At 41.3% G+C, this 12,320-nt stretch overlaps 1 protein-coding gene across 1 annotated transcript in view; it reads right to left on the reverse strand.

Moving 5' to 3' along the window:
• ABCC8 (ATP binding cassette subfamily C member 8) overlaps positions 1 to 11,587 on the reverse strand; it is a 1,583,626-nt gene extending 1,572,039 nt beyond the window's left edge. Inside the window, exon 1 of the mRNA XM_069623778.1 lies at positions 11,451 to 11,587. Coding sequence (XP_069479879.1) covers positions 11,451 to 11,495 — 45 coding nt within the window. The 5' untranslated portion in view covers positions 11,496 to 11,587. The remainder of the gene's footprint in view (positions 1 to 11,450) is intronic.
• Positions 11,588 to 12,320: the final 733 nt, after the last annotated feature.

Here is a 12,320-nt window from a genome sequence, read left to right on the forward strand (position 1 = left end):
TTAGAGACGCTCAGCTTCACCTCATTGAAGAGGATCAACAAGGCTGAAACACGTGTCTGGGGTTGCTGGTGGTACTCTTGTTCAGAGGAGAATTGCCTGGCATTTTGGTGCTGGACTGCCCTTGTATGTGGGACAAAGACTGATATGAAAATGGATATTCCTCCCTTAAGACGGGTGCAGTGCGCTAAAATGTGTTTGGAGACCCTCCTGAGTGGAAGAAATTCAATAGAATAGTGTATTTGACCCATGGTTGTTTTCAGTAGAGGAGCTCCCACACTCCTTTTCAATCTATCACATTAGCAGAAAAAAGGGGAATCAATTTTTGACAGACGAAATGACATCCAAGTGAATACAGGAGTAAAGTACCAGTAGGTTAACGGGAGCACACCTCTGTGATATTATGACAAATATTTTCATAACCTTCTTTCTGGCTGCCATAACACAGACATTGTTTGCAGCATGATTTACGTTTGTGATTGTTGGCAGGAGTGAACCTGCAATCTCCATCTACGCCCTTTCTTGTGGTCGAATTGTTGTCCAGTACTTACTCCTGCACCTTATGGTATATATGTCTCATCGAGGCACTGTCCATTTCTGGGCTGAGGCAGTCCACCAGGAAACTGTGGCTGAGGAATCAACTTACCCTCTCACCCCTTTGTGGAGACTCGGTTGAAGCAGAGTTTTGCACTGCTGCGAATTCAACTGACACTTCACAAGGCAAAAGGTTTTGCTATGATAAATTAGATCAACACACATGTTCATACACAAACAAAATGTGCTTCTAATAAATATATCTAGCTTTTTCGAAGTTGCCCAAACTGAGACCTATTGGCTTTGGTCAAGTCTGTTCTCGTCTGCCTTAATAGATCACGAACAATATATCACATTTTTTGTAAAATATATTTGGATTATAAAACTTCGATTCAGTATTCTCACTGGACTCAATGGGGAAAGGATTCCGTGAACAAAACGTAGGACTCGTTTTATGCAATCACTTCTTTACTGGAAAACCCTAGCAGCAACGAAGACTATATGGGCCTCATTACGAGTTTGGAGGTAGCCATGCCGCTATTTGCGGCATGGCTGCCTCCAAACTGTGGTCTGGGTCCGGGTTCCTTGAATGAGGAATTACCGGGCCATTCCAACCTTGGAGGACACGGTAGTTCCTCATTCAATTTACCCATCCCCATTCCCATTTGAGCCCCAATAGGGCTCAATGGAAATGGGGGAGGGAGCTAACAACGGGCTCATCAATGACAGGCCTGTTGTTGCTCCCTGGTCCTTTAGCATCCAATGCATCGGATTTAAGTAATGTAAGAGCTAAATCCACAACAGCTTTCCATGCTGACGCACCTCCACCTCAAGACAGAGCTCCTGTAAAACCTGTCAAATTATCTCCTATCTTTTGCAGAACAAAACATCTGAAGGCGATGGCCAAATTTGTGAAGTTTGATCTAACTACAAACTCCACTCCAATGCCGTCTATCTCATCTCTGCCAGAAGCATCTATTAATGGCTTAGAAGCATCTCCCATATAAACTCCAAAACTGCCTGATCCATCATTGTGTGAAAAGCCATTTGCTGCTCCAATATGATGGCTCAAACAATGTTATTTAAAAAAAGGGCAGACGGCACTAAATTGTAGTGCCGTTCTCTCATACACCAAACAGATCTCTGATCTTTACTTGTTCTCTTCAAACGACATTGACAGACTTTCATTCCCTTACGAGAACAATACACATATTGTGGAACTGATCTTAAAATCGACTGTTGGTGTGCAAGCACTAGTTTCTGCAGCAATGAATTAAAAAAAAAAGGCAGTCGAGGTATCTTCCATGCATGCCACATAATGGAAATCTCAACGGTGCAAAAACTTTGCTTGATGAAGGCAGATTAACTGTATCACCTGGCAACTTGATTCCTGCTATGGACACAGTTCACCCTCAAGTAAAAGTTAATGTCCTTATTACCGAACATTATTATTGAGGTTTTCCAATGTTTTATCATCTCTGATAATACACTCTAGGCAAAAGACTGGATTAAGTTCTTCAGTTGGAACACTTGCAGCCCTCTGTCATTTAGACATGGGGCCACAAGGGATCTGATCTTTGCAGAGTTTGATTTTGTTTTCTTTCAGGAGACTTGGCTTATGACTGAGATATACCTGGACGGTTTCAGCATGCTTTCTCAATTAGCAGTCTGTCCTAATGGTGGTCGCCCTTCTGGTGGCCTTATGATTGCTGTTCGCAACTCTATAGGATTTGATGTTCTGTGCCTGAGTAATGACATCCATGGCATTCTAGTCCTTAGATGTATGATTGGATGGGGCTCAGTCACTCGCGGCCTACTTCTATGCAATATATACTGAGTCCTGCCATTTTTGATCTTTACGCTTTTTTGGAATCATTTTTGACCATTTTGACCGATTTGAAAATCTGCCTCCCCGCTGACCTCTTATTTATTAAGGGAGACTTTATTGCCTGTTGTGCTCCTTCTGCATGGCGTGTATCTGCATGGCGTGTATCTGCATGACGTGTATCTAGATCTAGGCTCAATAATTGTAATGGAGAAATGTGGGATCATTTGTTTAAGGAATGTGATGTATTCATTGTTAATGGAAATATTCCTTCTGATTGTCCTCCTGCTTGGACTTGGTCTAACACTAAAAGTTCCTCCACAATAGATTATATAATTGTTTCCACTGCCTTGTTTCAGCATTGTCAACGGTTACATGTGGTTTCTATGTCACATAGTGATCACCTTTCTTTGCAAACTGCTTTTTCCGTTGATCCTTATGAGCCTGCTACATCCTATGATACTAAATTATCCGTGAATATGCAAGGGAATAGTGTTGCTTGCTTTAGAAAATGTGGTTGGTTGCTGAATGACAAGTTGGATTCCATTGTAAACTATGCCAAGGAATGTGATTTGGAAATATTATCTTCCCCAGTTGACTTTGTGAACTTCATTTGGCACCTGAATCCACCTAGGTTTACCCCAGTGGCCAATGTAAAAAGTCATGTGCACACATTTGATGAAATGGACCATATAAAAAAAAAGTTCTCAGAAAAAATCTGTGTGACCTAAAAATTGCACAGCTTGACCAGAATACATACCTTTCTGAGAAGTCTAAATTATCCAACTATTATAAACATTTGTCCTGTGGCCGCAGAATATTACGCAACATTAAAGATGGGCAAAATATGCATATTTCTATTTTTCCCATGCATGCAAGGAATTTCTGGGCTCTCATTAATACCAAAAATGTGCCCCAAAGTTCATTTCAAACATTGATCATTTCATCTTCGACTTGGGAGTCATATAATGAGCATAATTATGTATTTATCTAAATCCGGCGCAGCGGATCCAAACAGACTCACAAATGACATCTTTTGAGCTGAACCATCCATCTGAGCATTCATACTCTGTAAACGTTTTACACAGATAGGTAAGACCCAACGATTTCCGATATCTTGGAAACAAGCTATAGTTATCCCTTTCTATAAGAAAGGACTTAGAACAGATCCTGAAAACTACCGACCCATTGCTTTAATGGATGACTACAGTAAGATCTTTGCTAAGTTAGTCTTACGGGATCTTGAAGCATGGATTACTTGTAAGGGAATACTGTCTAAACATCAAGTTGGTTTTCGCAAAGGTCTCTCTACATTGCTGAATGGTACAATATTTAACAACCTAAAGTCTCAATCCCAAAAGAAAAAAACTCGACCTACATAGATCGCCCTAATTGATCTATCAAAAGCCTTCTAGCAATAATTGAGATCTTGGGACATTCCGGAGGATCTTTTGCAAATTTTCATCGCCCTTCACGAGAACACCACAATCAAGATCTGATTAAATCAAATGGGTGATTTATCTTTCTCCATTCCCACTGCAAAAGGGGTTAGGCAAGGTTGTGTTCTGGCCACTCTTCTTTTTAATCTATACCTATCTGATTTGGCTTTTTTTCTACAAAACTTCACATTTGTATCTCCAATCATAGTTAAAGGTAAAATCCATTTTTGGCATATGCTGATGATATTGCCCTGATTGACAATACCCCTGTAGGGCTGCCACATCTTCTCAATGCTTTCGAGGAGTACGTAATTAAAAACAAGCTTGTTGTTAATCCAAACAAATCTCTCATACTTGTGTTCGATAAAACTCGTAAGAAGATACTGAAGTTGCATTGGTCATTAATTCACCAGACAATCTTGATAGAGAAGTACATTAAGTATTTGGGATTTAACATTCAAACAAATCATTCTGTGAAGGACCTCGCGAGCGAACTTGAGACTAAAGTCTAACAATGTACTTGTCAGATTAAGACATGTTTGTGAATCTTTCTGCAGATTTTCTCTTATGCCTCTCATTAGATTCTATAAGGGCAAGATTCTCCCCCCAATGTTATATGGCATGGAATGTAATCCCTGTGCCAATAAAATCAATTGGGACTGGCTTGAAGGCTGTGTATGGGAGAACTCTTTATCCCTACTGTTGTCCTTGCCTATTGAAAAACTTAGATATGAGTTGGGTCTTCATTCCCTCCAATCATATTGCCATTGGAAGGTTCTTGTCCTTTTCAGACTCATTCTAATTCCAAAAGACTGTCCCCTGTATGCAGATATACACAAATAACTTTTCATAATGATGCTGAAATGATTCTTCAAAATTGTGATTCTACATATGATACTCTCAAAGAAAATCCAGACAAGGTGAAGCGTGCTTTGCTGCATGCCGATTGGATGCATACTAGAGCATTAATCAGCAGTCTGGAGTACATCAAAAGCTATACTCCCTGTGAAAAATCTAGTAAATTTGTCCTCCCGTATATCAGACACTTTCCGAATCTAGCTTGGGGAGACGAAATGATGCAATTTTGACTCAATTTGATTAAAGACCAACGAAATGCAATGTTCTGCCATCTACCCCCTGAGAGTAAAATACTTTGCACAATTTGTTCATGACCCCACCTGGCTCATTACCCAAGCCTTTTGGAACATGACATCATCTGGGAAAGAGATTCCGTTATCTGCTGCTTTATTAAAATTCCTAAATTAACTAAATTTTAACAAACTACCTTTCTGATTGAAAGATGAAACTTGAATTTGACTTTATGTCTATTTTTGGGGATTTGGTTTTATTTGATATACTTGATTGTAATTGTGTATGTTTTATTCTTCACTTTTTACGTGTTTATGCCATAAGAATGTGTAAAAAGTCATGTTAGGTGACTAATGCACAATGAACATTTTTTTAAAAGATTATCTCACACGTTGCAGTAGATGCATCGTTTTTCAAATGTAAACACTATTGTGATTGTTATGAATATAGTTTTTTGTCAGGAGCACATATTTTTGCTATGATTATATATGTGTCTTTTTTGATCATGGTCTGCAATGTAACTATCTTGTTACCATTACATTTATATCTTACTAATCAAATCATATGTTAAGTCCAATTACGTTATAGACGTTATTTGGAGTAATTAGCAAGGCATTCACTTGCCTGGGTATCTTAACAATTTGCTCTCCATTTTAACAGTCTTGGAGGAATATTTTCCTTATGCACTTATTTAATTTTCGAATTGCATATGAGCTTTTATGTTATGGGTCTGTTGTTTAATAGCTCCTTCTATCTATCTTTGCATGATATGATACTATATTGTACATGAGCCATTCTCTGATTCTCTCCATGACTCTTTGTCATGTGTCTCTCTGCGGTCCAGGACCGGATGCGGTCCCACTTCCTTTGCCGTAACTTGTCAAAGACTGAGATTCTCTACTTTACAAACACTTCTGCTACACCCTCTTCACACCCTTTTTGCCTCCTCTTTCCTCTTATGGTTCTGTCTGTTTCCCTCTTCTGCTCGCAATCTTGGCATCACTTTGGATCCCTCACTATCCTTTTCCTCACACATCCCCACGACTGCTCGCACCTGCCGATTTATTTTGTTCAATATTTGTAAAATTCATCCTTACTTATCCTTTCATGCAGCCAAACTTCCCATCTCCTCTGCTATCCTTTCTCCTCTCGACTACTGCTTTGTGTTTTTTATCGGACTCCCTTTTTCTCATCTTACTCCTTTATGTTCTGTATTCAACTCGGCTATATCTTCTCTTCTCCCGCCCTCCTCGCTCCTCCAACAAATCCTCGCTGATTTCCATGTTTGTTTTCCCCTACGACTCTCGTCTTCTTTTCCGCTTCCTTTGTATAGTGTTCGAGTGCTATTACAGTCTGCTCCTTCTTATCTTGCTTCTCTTGTCTCATTCTACTTTCCCTCACATCCTCTCCACTCCCAGTCTCTACATCTTCTTACCACCCCTAAACCTCTGTGTGTCCCCTCTCGTTTTCACTCTTTATCTCCCCTTGCCCCTAAATTGTGGAATGCCCTTCCACCCGATATCCATGCACCCCACATCATATTTTCTGTTCCCACCTTAGCGCACACCTTATGACCTCTCTTGCTTTCTGTTAACTCTGTCTATCGCACTGGATAGACTGACCTAGTTAATGGTGGTTCCTTATCAAAGGATCCACCCCTTTATTTCAGATACTGTTGTACCACTCTACTTTTTCATTGATGCACAGCACTATGGCGAAAGCACTCTATAAGTTACAATACAATACAAATACAAGACAGGGAGGAAAATGACAGATCATTTACAGGTCTTTTTACATTGAGATCAGTGTAAGAGCAAAAAGGAAGGGGAGCAGGTAGAAAGTGCAATCAACAAGGAACTAGGAAACAAATGCCTTCAGTAGGGTTAAGAGGGTAATTCAGAAATTGGCAACAGTAAGAACAGTCCCTAAAATTGAGAGTCTTTTTTTATTTTATTTATAATTTATAAAGCGCATCCATAAAGACCGAGAGGCATAAGGCGCTACTAGATACTTTAACAAAAAAAGAAACACAGGACCATTTGTGAACCCCTAACAGAAACTCAGAGGTAGATATATTCGGATTCTTAACTAAATAAGTGAGTCTTTAATTTCTTTTTAAATTCCTTGAAAGTTGTTATTCTTCTCATTCATGTCTAGAGGATGTGATTCCATGTTTTTTCGGCAGCCATGTAGAAGGCTCCTTTACTTACTGCAGTAAGCTTACATCTAGGCGCCATGGGAACAGTTTTGTTGTTGGATCTAAGGGATTTGACATCTGATTTCCAGTTTAACTTGTCCCTAAAATATGTGGGATTTAGACCATTTGGACATTTGAATGTTATAGCTAAACGCCTGTATGTTCTTCTTACATCAATGGGCAACCAATCAAGGTTCTGTCTTGCTTTAAAGAAATTAACACATGTTTTAGTCCCATCACTGCTCTTACTGGGCTATTTTGAATAGTGTGTAGTTTCCTACAATCCCCTTTAGAGATCCCAACAAGAAGACTACTACAATAATCAATTCTTTTTCCAACTACTGCCCTTTCAACCATCTCACAATCTTTAGTATTTAAAAATGGACGAATTTGGGCTAAGGGCACTAGGGAATTAACCTGTGCATACATACCAGGTTTCTGATTAGAGTAAACTCCTAATGTTTTTACTTTCTATTTGGTAGTGATTGTGCAGCCCGCTAACTGGAAACAATTATATTCAGAGCCAAGCTTCTATATTCTGGTACTGGTGCCCATTACCATATGTTCAGTTTTACCACTATTGAGTGATAGACTACTTTCTATCATCCAATCCTCAATTATGCAATCAACATCATTCAAGAATGTTGTATCTTCTTCATGTTGCCCGGAGAGAGGGATGACACATTGTGTGTCATCTGCATAATTAGTAAAACAAATGCCCGTTTCATCCAACAGCCGGAACAGTGGTGCAGTAAATATATTATAAAGAGAAGGGGACAAACATGAACCCTGCATGAACCCTCGCGCTCTGAAACACCTGTGTATGAGCGCGATATAAATAAAATATCATATCAGTACACCATACTGCAGAAAAATAGAATTTGCTTCAGCCATATTGCTACAGAACATAATAGACCTGTTTTCTAGAATAGATGGAACCCACGCTGCACTCTTCAGCCTTTCAACTAATAGGGCATGGCTCACCAAATTAAATGTTGTAGACATATCCAAGAGCATGAGTAGTGAAGCTTGACCTTTGTCCAATTATTGAAATATGTTTCACTTGAGGTCAAGCAAAGCCGAGTCAGTCCCAGAACCTGGCCTGAGACCAAATTGCCTCTTGTTTAGTATTTTTGCCTGCGTTAGGTAGACTCAAATCTGTTAATATGCTACTCTGTCCTGTATCTTTAACAGAAAAGGAGTATTTCTGATAGGTCTGTAATTTGCTGGAATATCAGGATCCAGGCACGTTTTTTTTAATCGGTGGGGTTATCCAGGACTCTTTCATCTCAACGGGCACATGATTTTTCAAGAAAGATCTATTCACAAATTTGATAAGCATTGGTATTAAGTCAGAAGCACAAGCCTTAACTGTAATCGCTGGGCAAATTCCCCCCTCACATTAAGTTGGCTTTAGTATGAAGATAATAGCCATTAGGTTGTCTATGGACAAAGGTTCAATAATAAGATATGCATCTAGATCCTTAGGCTTCTGTTCCCCACTTCTAGGTTACCCCCCCTGTCCTTAATTGGGACCTCTCTCTGTATTCTTGAGATGCCATGCTTTATCTTATCAGGCTGATCAAGCATGGCCTGGTGTATGGTTATACACCATTTAATATCCTTCACAGGTTCTTTATTGGCACGGGTAGGCTGGTTTAAAGAGTATTTTCAGCTTTTCTCGGAATTTAAGTATAATCTCTTTCATTGGCATTTCCTCTTTCTATAGTCAATAATTTACAGCGACCAAGTCTACCAAATCCTTTTTCCGTGGAGGAAGGCTGAGGGTGTCTTGAAGGCAACTGTTAGTCTTACGAGTCTACCTAGAAGTAATTTTACCATAAGCCTCTTTCTTATGTCGCCTTCTATGTTGTTACTATGCTTTAAACTTGCATAATAAAAGCCCTCTGTAAACACAGAGTCAATTATCTCCCTTAGCAGAATTGTGAGAGGAGGTTTGGATTCAATGGACATGGAAGTGAGTATTATCCCTCCCAATGCTCTTTTATAATTGTTCTCCTTTTTTCAGTGCAGTAATTGTGTTTCGTTGGTCATTCCCTGAGTATCCTTTGTTCCAGATAGAGTTGGATCATTGGTGCTAGTCGATGTTGACATCCTGCCCTTATATACATAGACACTCCGCTGTACAGAATGAAGGTCATGACCCAGACCTCTAATCAACTGCCCCAGTCAGTCGGATTAATGTGGGGGTTTGCACCTGGCCACTTCTGCCAGTTGCAGCCCAGGCAATGTGGGGAGCAGCCCTGGTGCCAGGGCACTCAGCATTGCGCTCCTGTGATGAGAGGAAGCACTGCACTGAGTGTCCTGTTGCAGGGCTTTCGGTGCGGCGATCCCTATCGAGGGGGCTTTGCACTGACAGCTGTGTTGCTGCTCTGCCTGCAGAGCTCGGGTGCCAAGAGCCTTGCAGCCAGCGCAGAGAATTACATGGCTGCCACCACTTTGGCCTTTTCTGGGCCATATGAAATTTCTGAGCCATACCGGCTTAAATGGCCTTGAAATTGCCCAATGGGGGAGTAGCCTGTCACTGCACCAGTATATTATTAAATATAAACCTCCTCTCACAATTTTGGTGAGAGAGCATTGATTGTGTCTGTAATGTGAAGGATCCTCAATGCTGAGGAAGGCACCCAACCATCAAGAAAGAGCGGAGTAAGAAAGAATTCCTGAATCCTGATACAGCAATGTTACCCACCGCCTTCCTTGCTACTAAGATTAGTAAATTATACCTATATTGCACAAATAATATCTACACAATTTTAAATAAAGGATGAAAGCACCCTCCGTTAACAATGTCAAGGAGTAAAGTGTTTTTGTTTGTTTTTTTGCTTTTCGAAAAGAAATAAATCGTGTCTACCGGATAGTGGTGATTTATTCATGTTGTTGTGCCAATAGTTCAGCTTGGCTCATTTGAAGTGGCAGCTTATTTTGACAATAATGATGTTTCCTCCTTTTGGGGTTTCCTTTTTCCTTATCTTCGTGCTTTGTTATGTATTACTATGGTAAGGACCACACATATACTAATAATAGTCTCTCCTGGGTGCATTTCGTGATTTCGAGCATCTCTTATCTCAAAGTGCTCATTGTGTTTAGTGTTAGGAGGACTCAGGAGGCCAACAATGGATATTTAGCATTCATCACCAACTGCAGTCTCACCGCTATGAGGCCAAAAAGGCCACGACACTGTCAAACTTCAGAGTAAGGGGTTTATGAGCCACCCAAGTTCCTAGAAAACGTCACATACTTGCCAACCCTACAGATTTAGGCAATAGGCTACTCCTTTTTAAGCAGTCCTAGCACCTACAGATTTCAGTGACAGATCCTACTGCTTTTTATAGTGGCAAGTAATTTATGTGACTATAAGGCAAGCTCCAGGACAAAGCATGCAATATATTAATTAGTATATCTGTACCGTGGACTGGTAGGTGATTACTTTGATTGGGCTCAGACCAATCCACTGACCTGACAGCTACGTGACTGTCCTGCACTCTGGCCGGGACAACCCTTAGGTGAACCACCAGCGAAGGCAAGTGGCAGAGTGGAACACCCTCACACAACATCTGCCTATCAGACTAAGGGGGGTATCAGTCACCATGTCATTCAGTGTTCAACTTGCAATACATATGTGCTGCCTGGGCTGCTGCTACAGAGCAGTGGCAAACGTTGCCCACCAGCTCTGTGTGATTTATACCTTCTGTGAAGTTAGGTATTTGAATTTGGTGTTAAATTACCATTCAGAATTATACATTTTTTACATTTGAACAACTTTCCATATTGTAGAATACTTCAATGGTGCCAACAATGTATGTTATGTATTTTCCCGTGATGTCATTGTTATGGGAATTATTAATTTTTGAAACTTCAAAAATCCTACATCTTTGTGGTCACAGAATGTTGGCATGTATGACGTCATTTTGCTACATGGGTGGAAACGAAGCCACAGCTTGGGGGATTGAGGGAAGCCGTGGGCCAGGAAGGGAGACTGCGAGCGAGGCGAGCGTCTGGAGACTACTGCTCGCCATGGCAATGCAATTATTCACAAGGAGAGGCAGTCGGTCAGGCTGGCATCATGGAAACTACTGGCTCTTCTCGCAGGATTGCCCTGCACGTGCCTTTTGGGAAGGTGCTCTAATCTGAACTTTAAAGGCTGCACTGATGCTGTGGTGTAAATAGCCGGGCCGCGCAAATAACTGGGACCAGATTAAAGGCTCCATAGCGCGAAGCCTGTTCATCACCCCCCCCATCTTTCACCCCCCCACCCTTCACCCCCACTTGCAGAGGCAAACAGCATGCGCCAGGATCCACTGGGCATCATTAACACATAGGTAGCAGTTAACTATTCCCCACTTACCTCTTTGTGACGCGAGTCCATGGCAGCCGAGCTGGCAGAAAACATATGTGAAGGCAATAAGCTAGCCAAACGCCAGGTGTCCAAACAAAAAAGGCCGTTTAGTTGCCCCCCTCCCCCGACTTTGTCCAAAACGCTAAAGAAATGTAATTCTCTGCTCTTTCCCAATGAACTGCTCTGGTGTTGCCAAACACTCTCCCCTTTTGCTAAAAGCAGGATTTTGCAATTATTTTAAAACTGCTGTTCCTGCCCCATATTCCAATGCGCGGGTCCCTTAAATAAACAAACAGACTCGACGGGATCCTGAATACGTTCGCTGCGCTGCTGACGTGAAAGGCGAGCGCTCGGTTTCCTCCCTTCCAGGTAAACGGAGTGCTGATACCTGTAGGAAGCCACGCCCTGAAATGCGATCAGGGGACCACCTGTGGGCGCAGCTGTGCTCCCCGAGACGCACACGAAGGTCACAGTACTGCCGAGGCACAGAGCAGCAACTATCCCCTAAAACCCGGATACATTCCGAAGACTCAATGAAGTTGGCTTTTTTCCTTTTTGGATTTTTAAAATATATAAACACAAACCATATGCAAATGCTGCCTCTTTGCACAGCCTTCTTCCGTTCTATAACGCATATAGGAATGTGAATTTCATCTGTATGCATGGTAGGTGTTTCTGTAATACTCACCACGTCCCAGGTTTCTGTTACAAAGCGCTAAAGGGAAAGCTGTGGGAGGAGAGGGGTGAGGAATTCGACCGGTCGCAGTGATCCCCACACATTTTCCTATGCTCACGCAGGACATACATATAGACCTGTGTACTCTGGGTGGACACAGCCTACAGGCGCAGTTCCCCCTGTCATACTTAGTTTTGATATGA

This window comes from Ambystoma mexicanum, chromosome 11 (genome assembly GCF_040938575.1).
Source record: "Ambystoma mexicanum isolate Mex_15411 chromosome 11, UKY_AmexF1_1, whole genome shotgun sequence".
NCBI classification, from domain to species: Eukaryota; Metazoa; Chordata; class Amphibia; order Caudata; family Ambystomatidae; genus Ambystoma; species Ambystoma mexicanum.